At 45.5% G+C, this 27,799-nt stretch overlaps 1 protein-coding gene across 1 annotated transcript in view; it reads right to left on the reverse strand.

The window, feature by feature from the left end:
- The window catches only part of LOC147659411 (uncharacterized), a 186,541-nt gene that overhangs the window by 88,041 nt on the left and 70,701 nt on the right, over positions 1 to 27,799 (reverse strand). Inside the window, exon 7 of the mRNA XM_086951763.1 lies at positions 5,390 to 5,553. Coding sequence (XP_086807889.1) covers positions 5,390 to 5,553 — 164 coding nt within the window. The remainder of the gene's footprint in view (positions 1 to 5,389; positions 5,554 to 27,799) is intronic.

A 27,799-nucleotide genomic window follows, 5' to 3' on the forward strand; every position in this document is an offset into this window, starting at 1 on the left:
CATTCGTGTGGCACGATCCCCGTACTGAGGGACGAGTTAACAATCTTGTTTATTATTGGGTTTACCACATCAATGAGTTGATGGAGAGTTCTGGGGGGGCAAGGGTCTGAGGGAGATCCTGATTTGCATGCCAGAATAACTTCTCTGGTTTGATCTAAATTGACCGGAGTGAAATTTTTAAGGCTTCCGGCTGGGACTACTTTCTGCGTAGGTATGCAAGAGATTTGAGCCCTTTGAGGTGGAGGGAAGTTTTTTGGGATAGCGTCGATTTTATCCTCAAAAAAGTCAGCTATTTGGTCACAGAACTCTTGTGACGGCGGGATTTCAGGTAGTAACGCTCTGGGCTGAGTGAAAGTCTTTACTATTGAAAACAAAGTTTTCTGTTTTTGATTAGACTCCATGATGGCGTTTATATAGAAGACTTTTTTAGCTGTTTTAATGTTGGAATGATATATTTTCCTTGATTGGATGTATGAAAGTCTGTCCGTCGTGTCGTACGTTCTACGCCATTTGCGTTCAGCTTTTCTGCAAGATAGATGGACTTTTGCTAGTTCTGGGGTGAACCATGGGGCATTAGTCTTAAGTTTCTTGTCTGTTTTCCGAGGTCGTTTGGGAGGTTCTCGTGCTCTGATCTCCTGCAGTATCCATCTATGGAAGAGATTAGAATCGTGTTCAGTGTCACCAGTAAGGTTAGGGACCTGTGTAGGGGAAATGGGATTGAGCTCGAAGTTTTCCTCTATCTTTTTCCAGTTTACAAAGTTATCCGATTGTGAGCTGGGATTACTGGAGATCTGCGGGCGGGAGATAGTAATGTAGAACGGGATCAGACTATGGTCAGTCCATATTTGTGGGACAGGGGGTAGGGTGGTCAGAAGGGGGAAGTTCGTACATACCCCATCGAGTATATGACCCAGAAGGTGAGTGGGTTGGGTGACTCTTTGTTGCAGGTTGAAGATTTCTAGGGTCTGTAGAAAGTTATTGGCTTGAGGGTCCACTTTGGACTCCAGGTGTAGGTTAAAATCCCCCGTGAGAGTAAAGTGTGGGTATCTCAGGAGATGGTGTCCCAAAGAGTCACTAAGCGTATCCAGGAATCTGGAGGCATTACCTGGGGGGCGGTAAATTAAAGCTCCCGAAAAGGAGGTGGATTCGTTAAGTTTAATAGAGAAGCCAAGACCTTCAATGTCTTCTAGGGAGTCTAAGTTGAAAGTGTGGCAGTTGAAAGTGTTTCTGAGTACCACGGCGACTCCTCCACCTCTCCCCTTCAGTCTATCTTGCCTAAAGATGGAATAGCCCTGGGGGAGGGCAAAGGCTAAATCAGGATTGCTATCGTCCGTTAGCCAGGTCTCCGTTAGAAGGAGGCAATCGAGGTCTGAGTCTAGGATGAGATCTCTAACATCTTGACTATGGCAACACATGGAGCGGGCATTGATCAGTCCTCCTTTAAAATGCGGCTTGTTATTCATGGCGTTAGTTACAGGGGAAGGGGACTTGGCAGGGTCGCTGTAGGAGGACCAGCGACAGAGTTTACAGCTGAAGGGTCCATTTAAGTACCTCATATCGAGCTTGCAAGTGCAGTTATTTTTCCAGCGTAGACGGCGGAGGTCGTTGGGCTGGTATCGTACTAGGGTGGGGGTAAGGGCAGAGTTGCCTGCACCTGTCGCGGACTTGGCACGGACGGGCGCAGACGGGCTTACCTTAGGCGCGCCTTCGGCGCGCAAACAGCGCTCCCGCTGCGCTCGTCTGCTGCGCTTCCTGTGCATGCACATATCTACCTGAGGGGGGTGTGGCCTCGAGGGGGCTGTGCGCTGTTATATGCGATGGGCTGCTGCCCCAAATGAGGGATGAGGGCTGTAAGTAATCTTTTCCCAGTCAAATTTTAAAATCACGAAGTATAAGTGACAACAAACAGCAATATTAAAAACAGTGTTGAAGCAAAGGAAATCGTACTGCCAGCTCCCGGCTTCCGCCTCAGGAGTGGGTGATGAAATCTAAGATGACGCTAGTTATCAGCGTATTTGTAGGCTAGGTGGGGGCGTGGCCTCGAGGGGGCGTGGTCAGCGCGCACGCCTGTGATGGCGGCTGCTCCAAGTAAACAATAAGCGCTACAGCGTTCAAGTCGGCTGTGCGCTGTTATATGCGATGGGCTGCTGCCCCAAATGAGGGATGAGGGCTGTAAGTAATCTTTTCCCAGTCAAATTTTAAAATCACGAAGTATAAGTGACAACAAACAGCAATATTAAAAACAGTGTTGAAGCAAAGGAAATCGTATCGCCAGCTCCCGGCTTCCGCCTCAGGAGTGGGTGATGAAATGATGTTCTAGACTACAAGCTGGTTCAAGGGTCCTTCCACTTCAGGAGCGAAAGACAATAAAGTTGACTGTTATAGTTTGAGTATTAAGGGATTGTGGTTGCTCTAATCTTGCTCCAACACCAACATGACACCCATTTGGCTCCGGAGTCTCACATCCAGGAGGATGTAGTCAAGGGAACTACCATACAACCCTATTCTAAAGGTAGGAGCAGGAATTTTATCTGAGGGTGAGCAGCAATTTCGGACACACAGGTCAGGCGACAGAGTGAGTTCTACCACCTGAATGGCTGCCCTAGAACGGTTTCTTCTCACTGGGGAGGTAAAATCGGGGATCCCCCTATTGAATCCTCAGTGCTCGATCAATCTTGAGCTGTAGCATACAGTTCAAAGGAGGGATTGAAATCGCCTGCCCCAAGAAAATGGTAGGACTCTGAGTGGGCTACCAATATTTTGTCCAACAATCAGGGATTTTGACCACAGCTCCTGTTGTATATGTTCATCAACAGGAGCAGTTTGGACTTTGGGTAGGATAAAAAATGTGCTCTTGAGTGTCAGGGGAACCCGATTTAAATTCAGTTATAGGACAGAATAAGGTGGTGCGCACAGATATAAGCAACCCGCCTGAAGGGCACTCGGAAACCGATTTAATAGCAGGCACACTGTAACTCTTAAACCTAACCCTGTTTACTTGCTCAACTGCCTATGTCCCCTGCAATAGAAAATGTTATGGCTATCAATTAATTGACCCCAATCGGGGTTACCTAACTTGCCCCTAATGCCTGCAATATTCCAGCTCAGAATAGTTGTCTGTGAGGTTGTGAGGTTGGGTACTGATATCTGTATAATTCATCCATGGGCAACTGACTAATTCAATAGGTGCCAATTCAATCAATTCAATCCTTGCGCTCAAATCACCTATAATACAAGCACTAATATGTAGGGAGCATGTCTCAAAATCTGCCATTGGCAAAGATCGTTTACTTAGAGATTTTCTTGCTGTAATACAATCTACAGGTTGTGATCCATTCTTGTGGTGCACAACAGGTGGTAAGGTTGTAGGATTTACTACAGGGTTCAGTCAAACTGAGAAAGGGAAGAGGACATTTCTGTTGGGACACACATATTCGAGAGGAGGACATTTCCACCAACACTGGAACCTGCAAATCGCAATAAGCAAAATTGTTGGACCTGCGTACACCTATGCCTTAAGTAGTGATAGAAGAAACCCAATGGGAGGAGAGAGATTTTAGGACCTGGGACACCCAATTGCATACATTAAGGCAATAGAATTTGGACAATATTGGAATACCTAAAATTTATGATAACACAGTCGCCTTCTACAGTCTGCATCAGGGGGACGACCCATCTTACCCTCTGAACCCGCCGAATATGGCACGCATCCGAGTACGATAGGCCAGCGGGGATGTGCAATCAATGTATGGCAGCCATCACAGTGTGTATTGATGCTTCAGCTGGCCTGTCGGCCCTTGTACTTTTCGGGTATGTCTTTCCTGTGCTTTATGCGTTCGAACTTTTGCTGCATTAGTCTTACACACATGGGTGGCTGGCCCAGGCAGTATCAAAACGTGTCATCCAAGGCAGTTTGCGCCTCTCTGCAATTCAGGGTCAGCAGTTGCAAAGGACCTGTGTGGCACCAGCCCGGGCTGCGCAGCTTCTCATAGCACCTAGCCGTCTCCACCGGCATATGACAAAGGCTCGCCATCACCCAGGGCCACATCAAGGACACCACATTCTATGCAGGCCGGCTAGCTCTGCCCCACTGTATGGGGCTCATGGCCTTCCCCCCTCGTGCTGCCACCACTCCGGTGCCCCCTGCTGTCTTTAAGTGGCCATCTACACCGGCCCCCCAAGTACTGCCCGCTGACGTGGTGGAATGGGTGCGGATAGAGGAGGATTACTCCATCTGCTACTGGAGCGTGGCCATCTTCTTGAGCTTCTAGGCCACGCCCCCATTTATTATTAGTAATAGTGATATTTGAGGACATTATGTAAGAACAATTTTCTTTCATAATCATTTTGCGACATAAATTAAAGTTGTACCTGCATCGAATATCAATAACTAGGCCTGGGCGGTGAATTCCGCTCCATTCGCAGAGTTTGTAGAATTTTTTGGACACTGCGCTCCGCGGAGCCCGTGGACTGCAGAAAACTGCGCTTTGCGTAGTGTAGCTGAGTTTTTTCACCACCCGCGTAGAATTTCTACCCGAGTGGTAGGAAGACTAGGGTGAACAGCAGTTCGGACTACACTCTCCGCCACTTGCAGAACTTCGCAGACTTTTTTTCTAAATTTGCAGAGTTCTACATAGAAAAAAAGCACAAACTACCCCCCGGCTTATCAATATCCTACAATACTAACTATGTAGACTAGAGGACACATATAAAGAGAATCTCAAAATGGTTTTTGCTTAAGAAAGAACACAACATAAAATTATGTATACTGGCAGATAAGAACAACAGAGATTATCCTTCCTGTCTATGTTTTGCCCGATATTGTCATATAGTCTGAACAAATGTTCTCCGACTTAACTATTGCCTACTCAGTCCTCTTTGGGTCTTTAAAAATGTATGTATTTTTGTATCTCTGCTTTCGTAGGAGGAAAATTCAACTCATACATTACTCCTTCCATGCTACACTATTTTCTAATGCTACCCCTCATTTCTGTTTATTATTGTGATGTCATGCATTACTTTTGTAGGAAACCTATATCATTCAAACGAGATTCTAAATCTGATTTGCTAGAACATAGCAACAGCTGATAACACAACTTGTTACCCACTGTTGCTAGGTCATAAAGACCTTCCAGGCCAGGCTCTAAGGACTCTCTGAGAGCTAGTCAGTACAGTGCTGTGTGTTTGCTTTAACTGAAAGCAGAAAGCACAGCTACAGGAAGGGTGAGGAAGGAAGGGGAAGGTGGTGGGGGTGGTTTAAGGATGGCAGCTAAGGTATGGGACCCACAGCCTTTCCACTTAGTTTACATTTTTCAGTCTCAGTTGACTTCTGCTTTAAATGAGACTGGAGTACTGAGTACTTAAATTTGAACCAAGTCTTCTTTCTTACCGTTGAAGAAGTGGGTCTTCAAAATGTTGCGGTCTTTGAAATGAATTCTCTAGACTATCACCAAAAATGGCTAGGAAGACAGAAATTACTTCGTCGGGGTCATAGTTGCATTGTCGTAGAGCAGCAGCTACTTCTTTGTAGTCAGTGATAACTGGAAGGGCGCTCTGTATGGGAAGAGAACAAGGACAATGGTGCTGGTCAGCCAGAAGTGGTGCGTTGGTAGCAGAATGTATGGGATTAAACACTGCCTTGGAAACAAAACCCTTAAGCTAGAGGAGCTCCTGGAAAACCCAGACAATTAACAAGATTTTAAATTCATGTATGAGTAGCTTCTATACAAGAAAGTTCCAAACTTGATGTAAGGCAAGTTAAAATGTTTCTCCACCCATTCAGATAGGTTTGCCTGCATATTATGGGGGCAGTTTAACCTGAGACAAGGGAGATGCTACGTTCTTTATAGTTGTGAATGTTGCATACCATAGAATCTAAATTGTTGGATTTGTGAACACAAATTCTTGACAGTACTACTACTCAAAACCTTGTAATGGTGTTGACCAAACAAAATGCTCATAGTTCAAAGAGAGATTAATATGGATGTTGGTCAGATATGAATTTACCTTAAAAAAATAAAGACAAGAGGTTTTTGTTTAAACAGGAACAAGTTGATTTAATTAAACGCAGTGGCTGTGAGAGTATCGACAGTCTGAAGAAAGTCTCTCAATGTACAGAAGTTTTGGAAGACCATTTATACCATTCGTAAGGTACAATAAACTGACCTGGCATTCTTGGCCTAGTCATAGACAACAAGAACAAACATCAGATAAGGGGGACATAGGTGGCCCTCGACCTCGGGGAGAGCTAGTGTGGGCGGGTGTGATGTGTATGTGTCCAGATGTCCGGCGTGGGGAGCGTGTGATGACTACTTGTGGTGTGTATGCTATGTCCTGATTGGCCGAGTGTTCCTAGCTTTATGTAGCATCTATCATTGTGGTATTTTGGGGACACGCGCATTTGGCCAAACGTGTTTTATTAGGGCCAATTTCCTCAGGCCAGTTTGTCGTGTAACCACCTATCTGTGGGATCGATCAGGGTTTTCCTTAGGTGCGTGTTTGTCTGTGGGCTAAGGGTAAACCCACCATGACCTGTCATTGGGTAGGCTCGGGGTTTGGATCACAGGGCCTCTCTGATGATGTATCTCTGACTTGGAGTTGATGGAGAAGGGGCCCATCTTTGATGAATCCGACAGCAATTATATGAGTTCATTATAATGTGTACAATTAACATGGCAGGCATTGATATCATTTTTACCAACATCCTCAGTATTGTGCATACAGTTGTCATAGCATACATCAATATTGTCCTTACTGATATTGACATTGTTATGCATGCATAGATTATGACATACATTGAAATTGTTTCTACTGGTATCGGCATTGTTATGCATGCATAGATAATAGCATACATTTACATTATTTCTACTAGTACCAACATTGTTATGCAAGCACATTTTATTGCGTGCATCAATATTACATTTATTGGGATTGCCATGGTCGGGCTCGCATATATCATGGTGTGTGTTGACATTACATTCACGGAAATTAACATAGACCTAAAACTAAAGAGTTTGTATGAATCATTCAATTTTGTGGCATGCATTTGAGTGGAACAAAAGTTCTTAAAACCTGAAATAGTATGTGTGAACTGAGACAGAGCTTAATTAGTAATGCACATGACAACGCAAACACAAGTTTATAATCAGCACTGCCACCAGAGCTAGCACACATACATTAAATAACCTAACTGACCAACCTAACACTGTATATCTTCAGTGGCAGAGATCAGTCAAAACAAAGGCCAAACAGTACATTAAAAATAACTGTTTGAGCATGATATCAAGAGCAAAGTTACAAGCTACAATGATCTCCAAATAGACAGACTTTTGTAAGCCATTCAGCTTCAAGTGATGGTAATGATACATGGCATATGATAAACATAATAAAAATTCATATTTTCTTCAACATTTCCCATATAAAACAACACATTGCTGGGGGCGGAGTTTGCCTGGATTGAAGATGGGTGCGCCTTTGGAGAGCTCCTTCGGCCACACTAAATATCCTGAATATTCCTGCACATTGACAAAATTCAAATGGCTGGATAAGCGCCTACTGGCATAGATAAAATAGCATCAGCAGAGGCGGCAAAGAAATCGGCCCGTAACAACGAGCGGTGAGGTGGTGTGTCAGAGCCTGCACAGTGACCCGGAAAGAGAAGACATGCTCGGCCGGCTGAATGAGAGAGGAGAGGTCAAAAACAGTGAACAGTGAGCGTCACCCGCAACACAGCAGGAAAAGCGAGCAGCACTTGGGGACAGCTGAGCTATTGGAGCCGGCTGCCTGAGAACATCTGAGTGGCAACCGGGTGCAGGTCATGAGGCTGCATTGGAGGAGGGCCCAACGCTGGAGCAGAGGCTGTAAAGACCTGCGGCCTGGTAGGAGCGTGCCGCCTGCTGTGTACTGCCCGAAACCAACACTGATAGAGGCCTGACAGCAAATCGGAGAATTGGGTATAGCACAAAGGGGAGGACGGCTCTCTGTAAGCAGCGAGTAATGCTTAATTAAGCAGGAAACGCCCGGGAGTAGGAGAAGACACTCTCTAGAAGTACGCAGAAGGTGCTGTACTACACACAAGCAGTTCTTTGGGTCCCATAACACTGGCATGACGCATATGTAGCGAAGTCATCAGTTAAGTTCAGAGGTGTGACACGGTGGGAAAGAAGCTGAGAGAGTTTGTGGTGGAGATTGCAGATTATAGTGAGCAATAGACTGAGCCCTGTGACAGGGAGAGAAGAGGTACTAGTGTGACACTTGCAGTGAACTCCCAATACAGAACAGGGACCTCCCCCTACTAGAACAACTGCGAGGCAAAATGGGGAAAACAGATAAAACACAGCCTACATTACAATTTGAGCAACATAGGACTCTTAGCACATGCAGGGATGAGCAAGCTAAAACAGAGCATGAAGCGGAAACTGCAGAGACATCGCTGGGGGGTGGGGGGGGGACCTGCGTCAGATATTATCTGCTATAAAGACTACCCTAACCATGATAGATGGTAAGTTAGACATGCTAACATATAAAGTTGATAGGCTATCTGAGAGAAAGGATAAACAGGCCAAAAGAATGGACCTGGTGGAGTTCAGAGTATTGGACAATGAAGACACCCAGGGCAAGATAGAGGACTCCCAGAGACAACAGGAGAAGGCGATATCAGCGCTGCAAGCTAAAACAGAAGAATTAGAGGCACGATCAAGAAGAAACAACATCAGAATCATATGCGTTGCAGAGTACACCAACACTGGTCATATGGAGAGATTTGTCGAACAATTACTTGTGGAGGTACAGGCAGAGACACCGTTTCCGAACTGTTTGTGGTAGAAACAGCCCACAGATCCCTGGCCCCTCGCCCACAACCAGGAGCAAGATCGCACCCTATAATAGCTAGAATTTTAAATTATAGAGACCGAGACTCAGCTCTAAGATGCTCCAGGGAGCTGAAGATATTCAGATATGAGGGGACAGAGATCTCGCTGTACCCGGATTTCATGCCACAGGTCCAGAAAGCATGGAAAAAATGTATCCCAGCAAAGAGGAAGCTACTGGAGATTAACATACCCTATGCCTTGTTATATCCTGCATGTCTGAAAATATCTATGGACCGCAAGCAGACTATGAATGAAACAGCCTAGACAATCTGTATATACCTGAGCAACAACACTCTATGGAGAGTCAATGGAACGGTATATTGAATCACTGTAAGAAATGTACAAAATGACTATAAGATGGCACGACTGTTCTCAGAAAGAAATATATAATAAAGCAAACCGAGAACAAGGGGAAAGGGTGGAAAAGAAGTGACATCACCCTGAACACTAGAGATGCCTAAATGTGCACGATGAGTTAGTGCAGCCCTCTCTGCAAGCTGTGCAAACTGTGCAGAGGGGTTTGGTGGGCAGCTCATGCCCACGAGTGTGTACCACAACATAGATGTTAATGTGGGGTTGTTTGAAGGAGGGTGGTGTTAATGGGAGGGCATGCAGTAGGGAGTTATGTCTTTGACGCGATTGGGGCATCGAAGTAGGTGAGAGGAGGGTGCAGGGGATTGGTTGAAAGTAGGACACAACAATTGGCGCACTTTTGTTCCCATAATGAGAAATGCAACCGCATGTGAGACACAGATCCAGATACACTAAATGACTTGTAGGCAGAGAGATTACACAGGTGCATAGATCAAAGACGCTAATGATATGAAATGTAAAGGGTCTGAACAAGCATCGGAAAACTAGACACGTGCTAGCATACCTAGACAGGCATAATGTGCAGGTAGCATTGCTTCAAGAGACACATTTCACCAAGCAATCTGAGATGAGCATTGGAGCTAGATGGGCAACGACACGCATCGCTTCCTCTCACTTCTCTTATGCAAGCGGGGTGCTTCTATTGGTGAAGATGGGGACTCCATTTGCATTGCAGTATGCCAAAACGGACACACAAGAGTAGAATTTTCCAGGGAGACGTTAGTGGTACAACCCTGATACTGGTCAATATGCCCCAAATATTGGTGATCAGGGTTTCTTTGCACAAATTTGGGTGCAACTTCATGAACTGGCACCAACGGCGATCATATGGGGAGGAGACTTTAAAACATGCATGAACCCAGTACTGGAGAGAGGCACATAGACCACCAGATATGATAAACAGGCTGCAAAAGAGCTAAGGGTGGGCATGGTGGAGCAAGGGCTGGTGGGCTTGTGGAGAATAAGGCATCCGAATAAAAAGGGAGGGCACGTATACCTCTCTCACACATAACTCCTGGCCTCTAATAGACTTCTGGCCGGGAACCTAAAGAAGTGAGCACCTGGATGATAACAATAGAGCATATAACGAAGATACTTTCAGACCATGCCCCGGTATGCTTAGAACTCCCATTGCCCACACATTCGACCAGACGAAAGAACGAAGGCCATTGTAGAATTCTTCAAACACAACTCAGGCTCAGTGTCAAGCACGCAAACACTGTGGAAAACCTTTAAGGCGACTCTCAGGGGAATCTGTATTGGTAAAGGGGCAGGTGGTCCTGAAAAATATATGCCAGCAATTGCGCATACTTGAAAGAGACATCCAAGAACTAGAGAAAGAGCATGCACAGACACTAGTGGTAGAACTGCTAGCTAAGATTCACACAAAGATGTCGGATTATCAGGAGATGGCGGACCGAGAGCTCTGCTTTCTCACATGCAGACAATGCCACAACAGTATGGGGAAGGTGGTAGACTGGGGTGCACACTGGCGCAGACTTTGCAAACCACACGAGTGCCCACACAAATAGTGCAAATAATTGATGAGCACGGCAAAACATGGCAGGATACCCCGGCAATACTCAAAACCTTTACAGATTATTATTACGCACAACCATATTTTACACGCCTGCAAGCCACAGAGGGAGAGACAGAGGACTATTTGCAAGATATTGCTATGGCCTGGCTCTTGGATGGGCAACAGGTATGTTTTATACAGCCTTTTACAGAAGAAGAGATCAAAGACGCTATAAGAAACCTGCCTAAGGGCAAAGTCCCTGGTACAGAAGGGTTCACCGGAGAATTTGTATCAGGAATTTGAGGAGCTGTTTGTGCCACAATTATTTGAAATGTATAAGGAAGTGTATAAGCAGGTCCTGCTTCCCCATAGCTCCGAGAGGCATTATTAATCACTATACTCAAACTGGATAAAAGTTTGGAACTTTGCGAATCATATAGGCCGATGTGGCTTTTCAATATTGATGCCAAAATACTGGCAAAGATACTGTTGACTAGAATGCATCTCTAATGCAGCATCTGGTCTTGCCAAATCAATCGGAATTTATACCCACAAGATCAACAACCCATAACGTATGTACCCTATTTGCCCTATTTCATCAGCTTGACCCAGACTTACCGGCTGCGCTATTAGACTCAACAAAAGCGTTTGACTCAGTGGAGTGGAGGTTTAAGTATACAATATTGCCTAGAATGGGATCACCCCAGACATTCCTCCACTGGGTTAAACTATTGTATACCAAACCAGTGGTTAGAGCGAGGATGAATGGGAACACAGTGGAATCATCGCCCATTTACAGAAGAACAAGACATGGTCATAGAGTGCAGTGGCGTGTCATAGTGTAGAATGGAGTGGTGTATTGTTAAGTGTATGTTGGTATAAATTATTATTTTGGGAATCCTCTTAGGTACTGCAGTACTTCCTAGATAGTATCATGATACTCGTTAATATGTTTTTATAATATATAAAACGCTAAAAATATTAAGACTTTGATAAAGTGCCTTATGTCTTTTTAGTGCAAAAACAACAGTTGATGGACAGAATGCAGAACAATGTCATACATTCACCCCAGTACTGAGATCTGGGCCTAAATCCATCGTGTTTTTGCACTCCACACCACCCCAGTTCAGACATGGCCATATGCAAATCAGCCTTGACCCTGTGCCTCATGGGAACAGTCCAGCCAGAACTGCCAAGCCATGTCTTTACTGGACCGGAATCAAGCATCCTAGGACCGTTTTCTGGCTATCAGCCGTCTTCAGCCAGGATAGCTTGACTCCTGTGGTGTGGAGAGCATGGGAGAGTGGGATGGGTATGCTCAGACGTGAGTCCCATGCTCTCCACACCACTGGAGTCTGCATTCTGTCCATCAACCGTTATTTCTGCATTATGTCTTTTTAGAGCATTCTACCATTGTAATACCTTATATCTGACATAGAAACCCAAAACACAGCCAAAGTGTGTTCTAAATAATATGGCTGGCTTTTAATTTTATAAGGGCTAGCACATTAACCAATAGTATGGTGTTTTGCACTACACAACACTGTATGACACCACTCTAATCTACAATACTCTATGCTACTTCATTCTACTCCACTGTACCACACTCTACTTCATGACCCTCCACTGTATGACACTTTACACACTCTACAATACTGTACTACACTTTGGAACTCTATGACACTGTATTTCAGTCTACGACACTCCATGCAATTTCCTCTAAGCCACTCCACGCCAATTTACTCCACCTTACTGTGACACACTGCTCCAATTTACTCAACACTATTACACTTTACACCACGCTATGCCTCTCCACTCTACAACACTCAGTGCCACTCAACTGTACCACACTCTATAACAATCTACTCCACTCTAAAACACTGTACTAAACTCTATGCCACTCCACAACACTCTTGTATGACACTCCTACAGTCGACAACACTCCACTCTGACAATGTACTCCACTCATATGCCACCCTACGACATTCTACTCAACAACACTCTAAGACATTTTACAACAGCACTAGGACACTCCAGTCCACTGTATGCCACTCCACTCTACTCCACTGTATGCCCCTCCACTCCCCGCCACTCTACTGCATGCTACTACAGTCCCCTCAATGACACAGCACTCCACTCTATGATACCCCAAGTACTCTACGACACTCTGCGCCACACCACTCCACTCCACTCTATAGCACACCACTACACCCCACTACACTATAGGACATCTTACTGCATTCCATGCAACTCCTCTATGCTACTCCAACCCACTTTACTCCACCAACAATGTAAGGACATACGTAGGCTGTAAAGTAGGTACTCAGACGGGCGATCACATGTGACGAATGTATGACTACAGGGCTCACCCCCACGGAACCTCCCTGTTGTAAGAAATTACAGAGGAATAAAGACTGAAATGGAGTAAAACACAGATAAAACTGTTATTTAGGAACTGTGATATTGTTATATGCCTTGGCGTGCACGCAAATCTGGTCCTGAAGAAAGCCATACTGACTCTTTTCGGCTGCTTAAACATGTCGACCTACTCTGAGGATGTGAGAGTTTATTGGTTTACCGCAATACATCCACCACTACTTTTAATCCTTGACCAAGGTTACCACTATTAAAATAGACAACATTGGTTGGTACCTGAAGACCATTTTAAATTCACCTATATCCTCTTTTGAGAAACAAAAAACACAAAAAAACTAGCTCTGCTATAATCGGGCTTTGAGGTACAACAGGGGGTGGTGATGGACGGAGCATCTGAACCAATCAAACACTCACACCCAGTCAACAGATCTGGGTTTAATCCATCACCGTTCTTTAGCCCACTTTGCCACCCCAGTTCAGACATGGCCATATGCAAATCAGTCTGACCCTGTGCCTCATGGGAACAGTTCAGCCCGAACTGCTAAGCCATGCCTTCCCTGGACCGGAAATAAGCTTCCTAGGACCGGTTTCTGGCATTACAGCCGTCTTCAGCCAGGCTTGCTTGAATCCAGTGGCAAAGTGAGCAAGGGACTCACGTCTGAGCATACCCTGCCAACTTATGGCGAACAAAGCGGTACAAAAGGGGGTGGTGATGGACGGAGCATCTGATCCAATCAAACCCTCACACCCAGTTAACAGATCTGGGTTTAATCCATCACCGTTCTTTAGCCCACTCGGGCATTGAAGCACAACCTTGATGCACAAGATGTCTCTCTCGGGTGGGACCCCAATGATGAAGCATGCCACCAACAAGTTTGGTGGGTGAGGGGTATTTTGCTAAACCTATAGGCATTTTGTCTCATCAAGCAGACTAATAAATAAGTATGGTAGCGTGCTAGCTTTTCGATGTTGTAAATATTTATTCAGGAAGGTAAGTGTGCTCACATCTTACTCTCTTTTTGATATCCTTCTATAGTCTATGAGCACCAAAAGCATCAAATAGACATCAGGGTGTTGATCCTACACAAAATTAAAGCCCTCTGGCGGCCAGTATTTCATAAATAATGCTAAAAAGGGAACCAGTATAGGCATCTTCCATCACACCTTCTCAGATGTAGCTGCCATGCCCTCTTGCCTCCTTTTAAATGGTCCCAGCACTGCTTGTGGGTGTAATGAAAGGAAGTGGTGCACTGTACTGCAGACAAGAGGGCTGTTTACTTTCTCTCTAACCTGCCATGTATGAACTTATTGAGAACACCCTGGAGACTCTTGCAGCCCCGCCTGCCTACTGTTTCCCATCGCAGCACATCATGTGTTGCAAGCCTATGACACATTAATTATCTTTTTAAAAAAGCAGCTCAATGTTTACAAAGTGTCTCGCGCCACACCACAGAGAACAGACCCAGCACATGAGCAAACTTTTACGTTTCGGAGCAGCAACCCACCTCTTATGCTCAGAGCAGACCATTAGTTCCCCCTTGGTGTTTATGTGCTGCACCCTGTACTATCAATTCTATAAATAATTTCTGCTACTGCCTGTGCCAGCCACCTCCCTGTTCAATATCCTGGGTGCCCAGTGTAGAGAAGGTATGCTGATGCCTCCAGTGTCTTTGTTTAATAGCGATATTAATAGAAATTATCAGTACATTTGCTGTTAGAAAAAAGTGATAATCCTTTTAGCAACAAGGGGATTAGATCTATTATGAGTACAGAAAATCTGAAAGAAAACTGAAAAAATTACAGACAATAATAAGAGCAGAATTATATTTGAAACATGAATGCGCTTTATGAATGAGTGGTATGCTATCAATCAAAATCACAATAGATTTAATGGAGTAAATCTAGCATAGATATAAATGAATGAACATTACACACATGGTGAATCAGATAATGTATTGATGCCCCAGACTCTGATCCGCTAGCTTTCTCCACCATCCCAGCTAGGCAACCCCCAAAATGTCTGCTTGTGCTGGGGAAAACATGACATCATATCTGCTCCGAAGGAAGGGATGATGGACGGGACACCCAAGGGGACTGTCATGGTTAAGGCAATCACCTCCCTCTATCTGAACAACATCAAAAATTCAAAACAAACCATAAATAACAAAGTTTGTAAGCAATAAACAATTTTGAGGTCAAAGAAACAGTATATATGTGTTTAATCGCTCCAAATGTACATGAAGCTCTTAATCCAAGTAGAATCCTTTGGGTATCACTGTTTCACAACTAATAGTATATTTGGATTCTAGTTGACATCATTTTCTCACATGATCACCTCCTCTCTATTTGTTTTTCTTGCTATTCTATCAACTACATAACGGTTCATTTGATCTTCAACACGAGTTTGTTGCTTGTTACAGTGGGTAGTATATCAGAAGTCCCAGTTTTTGATTGCTTGAATGTGTTCGAACATATGCTTGAATATGTTCAGAATTTTTATTTTTCCCAAAGCAAAAGTTGTGTTGATGTTGTACTTTGTTAGATCTGGGGTCTCTAGTTGGCAATGGTATACACCTTTGTCCGAATAGGGACCCTTGCTTCTAAGTCAGGATAAGGGGATTACACTACTGGATAACCCCTGTTCACCCGCTTGGTAGCTTAGCACGCGCAGACAGGCTTATCTGAGAGGCAGTGTGTTAAGCATTTGTGAATATAAACAGTAATAAAGTGAAAACACTACAGATGGACACCACACAGTTTTTATACAAAGAAGTATTCTTTATATAGACTTAACACAAGACCACAAATGACAAAAATCCACAATACTGTACTTAAGACTGCCTTAAACATGGTAGAAGTTGCTTAGTTCAAATTGGTGATAAATGCACACACTTCTCACAAAAGTGCCTGGATGCGTACTGCAAAACAAACAAAAGGCTTGCAGAGGGAGAGGCGTTGCTTCCGTGCTCCAGGGGAGATAATGCGTCACGCCTCAATGCTTGCGCAGAGTAGGGGATGCGTTGTGATCCTTACCGGTGAGGGGGTGATGCGTAGGTTTCTTGGCCTGCGGCCCTGTTGCGATGCGCAAGATGGCGCCTCGATGCAATGCAACAATTCTGGTGCGATGCGAGAAGATGTCGCCCTTGATGCGCCAATGCGAAGATGATGCGTGCACGCCCTGGCAGCCTTGCGACTACTCTGTACTTTGGAGCTGCGACAGGCTCTGCAACACGTTTACACAGTGATGCGATGGCGACCCTCTCGATGGCGTCATGCTTCTCCGGTGATGCAACAGCAGCCAGCTTCGATGAAGACACACTTCCTGGGAGATGCGGCGGCAACACTCTTCTCCGGCGATGTGACGACTACAGCTGCGGCGGAGACGCGCTTCTTCTTTTTGGGTTGCGCTTCCAGCTCCCAGCGACACGCAGGCTTCTGCAGATAGAATTTCCAGCAAGGGAATTCAGAGAGGAGAAGGTGGTGAAGTCTTTTATCCCTGAGACTTCAGCAGGAGGCAAGTACAAGTTCAAGCCCTTGGAGTAATATTCTGCAAGATGATAAAAGTTATTTAAAAGTTCCTTCTCCTTTCCTTGGTAATAAAGAAACCAACGCAGGCCAACCCATGAAATAGCACACTGGTAGAGGGGCAGTCCAAAACTCCTGCAGCTTCCTTGGTTCTTCTCCTTGGCAAACGGTTCATCTTGTTCCCAGAAGTGATCTAAAGTTCTTGGGTCTGGGTCCCAATATTTATACTGCTTTTCTCTTTGTTCTCTGAAGGCAGAGGGGCCTTTGCCTAGTACAAACCAGTTCTGGAGAACTCTGTTTACATGACTCCTTCTTTCTTTTCACAGTGCAGGGCCTAAACATCAGACGCCCCACACGAGGTGGAGCCAGCATTGTGGAGGGAAAGCTCAGCCCTGGAGCACTTTGTTGACATGATTCCTTCTCTTCTTTCACAGTGCAGGTCAGAGACATCAGCGCACCCCAGGGGGTGGAGCAAGCAATGTGGAGGGAAGGCCCGGCCCTATTCAGGTCCCAGGTGCAACTCCTCCATCAAATCTAGATGCAGATCTCCCTATTCACCACTGTTAAAGAAATGGGGTGACCCACAACGGTACTGGACCTGGGTTACGTATAGTATAAACAAACAGTGGTCCAAGACCTCTTATTTTTGAACATGAAAAATCACAATTTTATAAATCAGAAGGCGTAGGTTATTTTTAACCGCCCAACTCAATTAATGAAAGAAGAGAGAGACTAGGCAACAGCAACAGACTCAAGATATATACACAATACTTTAATCTATTGTTTGAATCTATTATCACAATTTTTTTGAAGCAAAAGCACAATTCACAGTGTTATGTACTCTTTTTTATAAGCATTGTCCCGTATTAAGAACGTGCAGTAAAGCAAATAAAGGGTGTCAAAGGAAAGTGAACGTGATGAGGTGAACAGAAAAGAATCACAAAGATTTAAGAAATTATACTTCAAGCAATTCAAACTAGACACCAGCCAGAAAGGGCCGGAACCATATAACCTGGTCACTTCAATTAATCAGCATAGTTTCCTTAATTACTACTAGACAACAGATGGCAAAAATTGTCTGCACTATATCTACAAGGGTGGTACAATCCGTGATCCAGGTTAGATAATGAAATGTCGACGTTTCGACTCGACTAGCGGCCAAGCGGTCATTTTATTCCTGGGCCATGCGAGTCTTCATCAGGACAGGTGGGGACGGGACAATAGGGATCCCATAGGTGATCCTGTGAAAGGTATATAAAAAACCCATTAGGGTTTGGGCTGTTGCCTAGTTGCTTAAAAAGGGCAAAATTCCAAAGATGCTTACCCTCCTGGGAGATAATGGTCAAGTTTCCACTCCTCATACACTCAGTCCTAAAGTTTCCAGCAGAATTATCCAGGTGGTCTGGAAAATCAAAATGGAGCCTATTTTTAAAAAACTAATGCAGACCTAGTTTGCAAAACAGGCGGGAGAAGATATAGTTAAATGATTTACCTTTATATTCTTCTTGGGTTTTTTTAGCCGATGGGTAATCGTGTGACACTATTTTCCTATTTACAGTCCCAATCTTAAATATTCAAAAAGGTAATGCACGACCTTTTCGCATAATGATCAGACACATACACTGCAAACACATAGCAACTGTAATACCACAGGGGTAATTTATGCGATTCTGTGCCCCTGCGGTTTCATGTATGTGGGACAGACCATACAGCGAGTCAAGTGCAGGATTCTCCAACATGTCAGTCGGATACGCTGTAAAACAGTGGGAGCTCCACTGGTGCAACATTTCACGACATTCCAACACCCACCTGATAGTATCAGATGGTGGGTCGTGGAAAAGGTACATGTAAACCCACGAGGAGGTGAACTACAGAGCATCCTAAGCAGAAGGGAGTGCTGGTGGATATACCTTCTAAACACGGCACATAAGGGGCTCAACGAGTTAGAGGAGATCAATAGACAAGTGGCTATTCTCTGAGTTTGGTCTCACTATCATTGTATAATTGACTATAAGAATATACTGAATTATGGTACTGTTTGTCTGTCCTTGTAAATATATACCACACCTTTGGTTATATGAAACACGTAGTTTCTTGTTTGTCTGTCCATTCTATGGTGTAAATATGTTGTAAATATGCTGTAAATATTACAATTGTATTGCCTGTCTATAACAATGTTTGTTTTAATTAAGCCACCCTATGGAAATCCTGTTGGGCATTGGGAATTGTTAACCGGCCGTCCCAACCCAAGATGGCCGACACGGTTCCTTCCAAGACTGAAATAATCACTGTTATGATGAGGTTTATCAAGGGATTATAGACATCCGACTGGGTAATCATGTAGGCAGTAGTGGATTACGCATAATATGCAATTATCTTGTGTGCACTGCATATTTTATAATCTTTTTAATAATCGTGCCCAAGGTCACTACTTTAAAATATAGTACTGGATAAATGTCGTCACGCGCGATATGTAGCTTAATTAGGTTAAATGACCGATAATACAATGAGCTTTTTATGAGAAACGGGTTAGTCCGTCTCCGCTTTCCATGAGGCAATCGGCATGTAACTAGGTTGCTTAGCAACGCTCTGCTCCACTCGCCGAGCAATTCCGACGAGCCCTGTGACAGACGCTGCCTCTCCCTTGATGACTACGGACTTAAACTTTGGTAAGCTTGTCCGTGTCTCGTGCTACACGCACTACGATCACCCATTTCAGTTTTGGTCAAAAATCGGGAAACTAACACGAGGTTCTCTTTTCAGAGGCCCGTTTTGACCGACATCGATTCTAGCTACCCCTCTACCCGAGACAACACAGTGTTTCAGGTAATGGATTCTCCTTGCATTTATGTTTGTTTGCATACCGTCATCACTCACGGATGCCTCCTTTACTACTTGGTTTTGTTTGTTACAGGCAATTGATTAATTCATGAGGAGGCGCCTGCTTTTGACTCTACCCAATATTTAAGATTGGGACTGTAAATAGGAAAATAGTGTCACACGATTACCCATCGGCTAAAAAAACCCAAGAAGAATATAAAGGTAAATCATTTAACTATATCTTCTCCCGCCTGTTTTGCAAACTAGGTCTGCATTAGTTTTTTAAAAATAGGCTCCATTTTGATTTTCCAGACCACCTGGATAATTCTGCTGGAAACTTTAGGACTGAGTGTATGAGGAGTGGAAACTTGACCATTATCTCCCAGGAGGGTAAGCATCTTTGGAATTTTGCCCTTTTTAAGCAACTAGGCAACAGCCCAAACCCTAATGGGTTTTTTATATACCTTTCACAGGATCACCTATGGGATCCCTATTGTCCCGTCCCCACCTGTCCTGATGAAGACTCGCATGGCCCAGGAATAAAATGACCGCTTGGCCGCTAGTCGAGTCGAAACGTCGACATTTCATTATCTAACCTGGATCACGGATTGTACCACCCTTGTAGATATAGTGCAGACAATTTTTGCCATCTGTTGTTTAGTAGTAATTAAGGAAACTATGCTGATTAATTGAAGTGACCAGGTTATATGGTTCCGGCCCTTTCTGGCTGGTGTCTAGTTTGAATTGCTTGAAGTATAATTTCTTAAATCTTTGTGATTCTTTTCTGTTCACCTCATCACGTTCACTTTCCTTTGACACCCTTTATTTGCTTTACTGCACGTTCTTAATACGGGACAATGCTTATAAAAAAGAGTACATAACGCTGTGAATTGTGCTTTTGCTTCAAAAAAATTGTGATAATAGATTCAAACAATAGATTAAAGTATTGTGTATATATCTTGAGTCTGTTGCTGTTGCCTAGTCTCTCTCTTCTTTCATTAATTGAGTTGGGCGGTTAAAAATAACCTACGCCTTCTGATTTATAAAATTGTGATTTTTCATGTTCAAAAATAAGAGGTCTTGGACCACTGTTTGTTTATCCTATTCACCACTGGGCTGACTCATTCTGTCTCCTGGAATCCCCAATCCCCTTCACTCAAACTCCAGACAAGGAATACACAACCTAGCAGAGGCAGGCTTGGATAGTTAGACAAGAAAATACCTACTTTCTAAAAGTGGTATTTTCAAACACAGAATTTAAAACCAACTTTACTAAAACATGTATTTTATCATTCTGAGTTCAGGAATACTAAACTCGAATTTCTACCATGTTCCCTGAGTCAGTTAGGATTATAAAATGTAATAATCTAACTGGCCATTCTGGCCTATGAGAACAGGTAGCCTTGCAATAGTGAAACACGAAAATGGCTGTAATTCAATATTAGGAAATGCTACACACACCAGGACATGTCCTATCTTATACTTACAATGCACCCTGCCCTTGGGCCTTCCTTAGGGGTGTCTGATATGAAGAAAAGGGAAGGTTCAGGGACTGGCAAGTGGGTGCACTTGCAAAGTCAACATGGCAGTCACAGACTGCACACAGGCCTTGCAACGGCAGGCCCGAGACATACTTTACAAGCTGCTTCTGTGGGTGGCACAACCAGTGCTGAAAGCCCACCAGCAGCATTTGATTTACCATACCTGGGCACACATGGTGTACTGTACTAGGGTCTGACAAGTAAATCAAATATCCCAATCATGGAGTTACTAATCAATACACCAATTTTAACATAGGGAGCACTTGCACTGTGGCACTAAACAGCAGTGGCACAGTGCCCAAAGCATATAACCAGCAAAACATATAAAAAGCAGAGGAGGCAATCAGACAAAATGGAAGGGAGACTCAAGCCAATGATGTCAGGTCTAACACCTGTCCCCTCCAGCTGAAATGTGGGGAGAACTACCCTTCCCCTTGGGAGTTCTCTTCATTAAGGTGGAAAAATATGGACAGACCATCAGTCTTGGCGTGTTCTGTACCAGGGCGGTGTTCCAGTGTAAAGTCCATGCCCTGTAGGGAAATGGCCCAGCTCAACAACTTTGGGTTCTCACCCCTCATCTGCAATAGCCATCTGAGGGGCCTGTGGTCAGTCTGAACCAGGAAGTGAGTCCCAAACAAGTATGGTCTCAACTTCTTCAGTGCCCAGACCCCAGCAAATGCCTCACGCTCAATTGCACTCCACCTCTGTTCCCGTGGAAGTAACCTCCTACTGAAGAAGGCTACAGGTTGGTCTAGGCCCTCTTCATTAATCTGTGAAAGAACAGCCCCCACACAATGCTCTGAAGCGTCTGAACAATTAATTATTTTGAGAAGTTGGGCGCCTGAAGCACGGGTGCTGTGCACATGGTAGTCTTCAGGACGTCAAAAGCCTTCTGACAGGTGTCAGTCCAGATCACTTTCTTGATCTGCTTCCTGGAATTCAGCCCAGTCAAGGGTGCAACAATGTTGCCATACCCCTTGCCAAATGTCCTGTAGTATCCCGTGAGTCCTAAAAAGGCTCTCACCTGTGCCTGAGTCTTGGGGGTTCCCATGCCAAGATGGTATCAATCTTCAGTTGTAGGGGCGGCACCTGGCCGCTTCCTACCTGGTGACCTAAGTACACCATGGAACCCTGCCCGATCTGGTACTTACTCGCCTTGATCGTGAGGCCTGCCTTTTGCAGTGCCATTAACACTTCCCAGAGGTTGCGCAGATGTTCTTCCTAACTGGCTCTGAAAACTGCAATGTCAACTAGGTAGGTGGCACGGAAATCCTCCAGTCCAGCCAACACCTGGTTGACCAACCTCTAAAAGGTGGCAGGGGCATTCTTCATCACAAAGGGCATAACCCTGAATTGGTACTGCCCATCTGGTGTGGAGAATGCTGACCTCTCTTTGGCCCCATCAGTCAAGGCGAATTGCCAGTACCCAGACGTCAAATCAAACATGCTGAGGTACTGTGCAGCCCCTAACCGATTAATAAGCTCATCAGCTCTGGGGATGGGGTGCGCGTCAGTCCTCGGTAGTCCACACAGAATCAGAGTTTGGGTGTGGCACCAGGCGCTGCAGCCTTTGTGACCAAAACCACTGGGCTGGCCCAAGGACTGTTTGAGGACTCAATCCCCCCTAAAGCAAACATCTTGGAGACTTCCTCCTTGATGTAAGCCCTGATCTTGTCAGTCACTCTGTAAGCCTTGTGCTTCACAGGAGGACTGTCCCCAGTGTCCACATCATGGACGCACCACTCTGTGATACCAGGGATCAAGGTAAATAGATCAGACAATTGTCCAAACAGTTGGCGACAATCTTGCTGCTGATCAGGGGTCAGCGTGGCAGAGAGACTGACACCATACACTGACCAATCTTGCTCTGTTGCAGAGAGGAGGTCAGGAAGAGGCTCGGTCTACTCCTCAATTTTATCATCCGTCGCTAGGAGCATGCCCACTTCAGACCTTTCTAGGTTGGGCTTCAGACGGTTAACATGTAGGACCCGCAAAGGGTTCCTGGGAGACCGCAAGTTCACCAGGTAGGAGACATCACTCTTGCACTCCAAAACCTCAAATGGACCCGTCCACCTGTCCTGGAGCGAACAAGGCTCTACAGGGGCCATGACCCAAACTTTCTGTCCAGGCTGAAGCTCAATCAGAGTGGCATTCTGATCGTACCACCGCTTCATCTCTTCCTGGCTGGCTTCCAGATTCACAACTACAAAAGAATCTGGTGGTCTCGGAAAAGGGAGCAGAAACCAAGTTATCACAACACACAAGATTACAAACACCCCGCAAGTATCCAAAGTGTAATGAAAAAAGATAAATACATGAGGCAAAACAACCTTCGCGAGATGATAGGATTTCCATCAACTACCAAGAGAGGTCAGTGTCATCACTGGGATATCCTTCCTTCCTACCACACTTCCAGATTCGCCTGAGCGAGATCTCTGAATCGCCGAGTCTGGTTCCTGAAGGCCAGCATGTAACTGTATACATCCTTGGGAGGTTTCCTGGGAGATTGCTTCCAGCCTTCCTTGACCAGACTCAAAGGTCCTCTTACCGGTGTATACATACAACAGTTCAAAGGGACTGAAGCCATGGACTTTTGTGGCACCTCACGGTAAGCAAACAGAAGGCATGGCAAGAGGACGTCCCACTTACGCCTCATCGGTTCCTCAAGACCCATGATCATGCCTTTAAGGGTCCGGTTGAATCTCTCAACCAGCCCATTACCTTGAGTGGTAAGGAGTGGTGAACTTATAAGTAACACCACACTCCTTCCACAGAGACTTCATGTAACTCGAAATTAAGTATGTACCTCGGTCAGACACCACCACTCTGGGGAACCTCACACGAGGGAAAATCCTCATCAGTGCACGTCCCACCACGGGGGCCATCAGTGTCCTTAGCCGGATGGCTTCTGGGTACCGGATCGCATGATCCACCAACACCAGGATAAACCTGTTGCCCATAGCTGTCTTGGGGTCTAGTGGCCCCACAATGTCAATGCCCACCCGTTCAAAGGGGGTACTGACTACGCGAAAAGGGTGGAGAGGAGCCTTGTGCTTCCTTCCACTTTTCCCACTTGCCTGGCAAGTTTGACAAGTCCTACAATGAGTATCTGAACTCTTCCGCATCTGGGGCCAATAAAAGGTCTTGTTCTGCCCCAGATGTCCAGCTAAAGGTACGTCATGAGCCAACCCTAGTAGGAAGGCTCTGAAGCACTGGGGAACCATTAGCACACGGGCTGACCCAGGCTCAGCAACCTTAAGCTCGCTATACAGGTGGTCGTTCTCCCAGTAGATCCAATGTGATCCAGACTGATCATCTGCTGCCTGGTTTGTGGCCTGCTGCCTCAAACCCTCAAGAGAAGGGTACTTCTTCTGCTCTGCACAAAATTCCTCCCTGGAGTGCCCCCCTCTTGTTGCCAATGGGTCAGCTCAGGTAGGTTCCCCAGTTCAGAAACGTGCTCCCCTGTAGGTTCCAGGGCATCCCCCTCAAGGTCTGCCTCCTCCTGGACCATGGGAACAATGGGGGGTGGTTTCCCGTGCACCGACCTCTTCTCTTTAAGGCAGGTTCCTGGGCCATACTTCCAGGCTCCAGGATCTCTTGAACACCCTTGGCTGCCACAGACCGAGTGTTCAAACACACCCACTCAGGCAGACCCAACATCTCTAAATTAGCCTTCTTCTCCACCTTAGCCCGAGGGGAGCTTTCCAAATCATTGCCTAACAAAAAATCAACAGGCATGGCTTCCCTCACATCTACTTGAAGAGTACCAGAGACCCCCCCGCACCGCTCAAAGGGAACCTGAGCCATCTTGCAATGGCTCTCTGTGTTGTCAGCGGCTACAACTGGGAAGAATGCATTGAAGACCACCTGCTCTTCGACACCAAGTGACACTTGCAGCTGTCACACTGGCTCCGGTGTCTCTAAGAGCCTCCACTCTATGGCCATTGATGGTTACCCACTGCCTATATTTTGTAGTGTGTTCATGCAGCTGAGTTTTTGAGACCATCTCAAGGTCTCCTAATGAGACAAGGGACATTTCTGCGGGATCCTACCCCCTTGGTCACACTTCACCTCCACTCCCAGGTCTATACTGGCCATCTGATGGGGGGTGCATGGGGTGGCATATACTGACTCTTTTGGGGACACTGGAGATCATACCAACAATGTCCAACCTGCTTACACTGAAAGCAGGTAACAGGCCCCCTATGAACAGGTTTACCTGTCGGGGTTCTGACTTCTTCTCAAGGGGAGGCTGGGAACCCTTACCTTGGTTCCCTTGGGAATTACTTTGGGGCCCTTTCCGGAACTCCCTCTGGTTACCCTTGTCCCCCCCACTCTTCTGCTGGGGACCCTGCCCACCTTTGGCAGAGTCTCCCACATGACCCTTGTGGACCCTGGTACTGACCCAGCGGTCCGCCTCCTCAAAAAGCTTCCTAAGGTTAGTCAACTTGCCATTAATAAGGTACTGGCGTAGCTCTGGAAAACAATTAGCAGACAAGTGCTCTCTGGCGATCAAATCATAGAGAGCTTCAAAATGATCCACTTTGCTACCCTTCACCCAACCATTCATAGCTCTGCAAAAGAAAGATACATATTCTACCCCAATGGTTCCCTCCCGCTTCTTATAATTTCTGAACCTCTGTCTATAGAGTTCCCGGGTCTAACCATACCTTTTCATCAGTGCTTCCTTCATGTGGGCATAAGGCATCCTATTCTCACTGGGCAGGTCCAACAAAGTATCCCTCCACTCGCTTACAAAGCAGTCCCACAACCCCACTCCCCAATCCTTCTCAGGGACCCAACATTGCTATTTCATAGGCTGCAAACCACTGCCCAATATCTTCATGCTTATGTAAATCTTTGATGACATCCTTGGGGATATATACCCTGCCTTCTGAAGGCACAGATGGTGCGCTGCCATCAGTGGGATTGATCTTTAAGCCCTTTGCCTTGATCTCTAACTCCCTCAACATCCTCTCTTGTTCAATTCTCATTCTCTCTATCTCCAAGGACAGCCTGTTATTCTCTGCTTCGCTCTGACCCTCCATCTTAAGCTTACCCAACTCCAGCTTGTGTGCCCTATTTCTCTCCCTGTCTTCCAACTCTCTGGGGGACAGGTCTTTGGAAGAGATACTACTGCCAGGTGGGAAGAGTCCGCCTTCCCTGGCTGGAGACACTGGCCTGTCCAGTTGCCCATCTGCAGCCCCAGCTTACTCCACCACAAGATCAGTATAATTTCTTGCTTATACCCAGGCCCTCAGTGCCTTTTGGTAGTCATCCATTTTAGAAATGCCTGGTGTAGCAGCTTTCAATTTCTTGCAGAGATGCTTGAGCTGTTTCAATGTGTAGGTTTCCAACCTCCCTTCCTCACAATCAAGATCCATAGATGCAACAGATGCTGGTCTACTCATGGTAGTTAGAATTGGGAGTTTTCAGGAAAAAATAACAGTCCAAGGAAAAAACAATTCCACTAAAAAAGTATGTGGTCGCGTTTGGTCTGGACTCACTAGTAGTGTACACCAATTATTGTATATGAATCACAAATGCAGGTCCAAATCCTCACAGCTGCCAAACCAATGTTAGATCTGGGGGTCCCTAGTTGGCAATGGTGTACACCATTGTCCAAATAGGGACCCTTGCTGCTAAGTAAGGATAAGGGAATTACACTCCTAGTTAACCCCTGCTCACCCCCTTGGTAGATTGGCATGAGCAGACAGGCTTATCTCAGAGGCAGTGTGTTAAGCATTTGTGAATACACACAGTAATACAGTGAAAACACTACAAATGGACACAACACAGGTTGTATAAAAATAAGTATTCTTTATTTAGACTTAAACACAAGACCACAAAAATGACGAAAATCCACAATACTACACTTAAGATTGCTTTAAAGATGATAAAAATTGCTCAGTTCAAGGTGATGATAAATGCGACACAGTTCTCACAAAAGTACCTGGATGCGTAAAGCAAAATAAATAAAAGGGTCGCACAGGGAGAGGCATTGGTTCCATGCTCCGGGGAAGATGATGTGTCGCGCCTCAATGCTTGCGGAAAGTAGGGAAGCGTTGTGATCCTTACTGGCGCGGGGGTGATGCTTAGGTTCTAGGCCTGCGGCCCGGTTGGGATGCGCAAGATGGCGCCTCAATGCGATGCGACAATCCTGGTGTGAAGCGAGAAGATGGCGCCCTTGATGCAATGATGCAAAGACGATGCGTGCACGCCCTGGCAGCCTTGTGACAACTCTGTACTTTGGTGCTGCGACAGGCCCTGCGACACGCTTCACCAGTGATGCAAAGGTGACCCTCTCATTGGCATCACGCTTCTCCGGTGATGCAACAGCAGACAGCTACGACGAAGACACGCTTCCTGGGAGATGCGGCGTCAGCATGCTTCTCCGGCGATGCGACGACTACAGCTGTGGCGGCAACACGCTTCTTCTCGTTGCATTGCGCTTCCAGCTCCCAGCGACACGCAGGCTTCTGCAGATAGAATTCCCAGCAAGGAAATTCAGAGGGGAGCTGGTGGTGAAGTCTTTTATCCCTTAGACTTCAGCAGGAGACAAGCACAAGTTCAAGCGCTTGGAGTAATATTCTTCAAGATGATGAAAGTTATTTAAACCCCAGCAAACAGCATACTGGCAGAGGGGCAGTCCAAAACTCCTGCAGCTTCCTTGGTTCATTTCCTTGGCAAAAGGTTTGTCTTGCTCCCAGAAGTGATCTAAAGTTCTTGGGTCTATGTTCCAATGTTTATACTGCTTTTCTCTTTGTTCTCTGCAG

This window comes from Lissotriton vulgaris, unplaced genomic scaffold, assembly GCF_964263255.1.
Source record: "Lissotriton vulgaris unplaced genomic scaffold, aLisVul1.2 SCAFFOLD_3625, whole genome shotgun sequence".
NCBI classification, from domain to species: Eukaryota; Metazoa; Chordata; class Amphibia; order Caudata; family Salamandridae; genus Lissotriton; species Lissotriton vulgaris.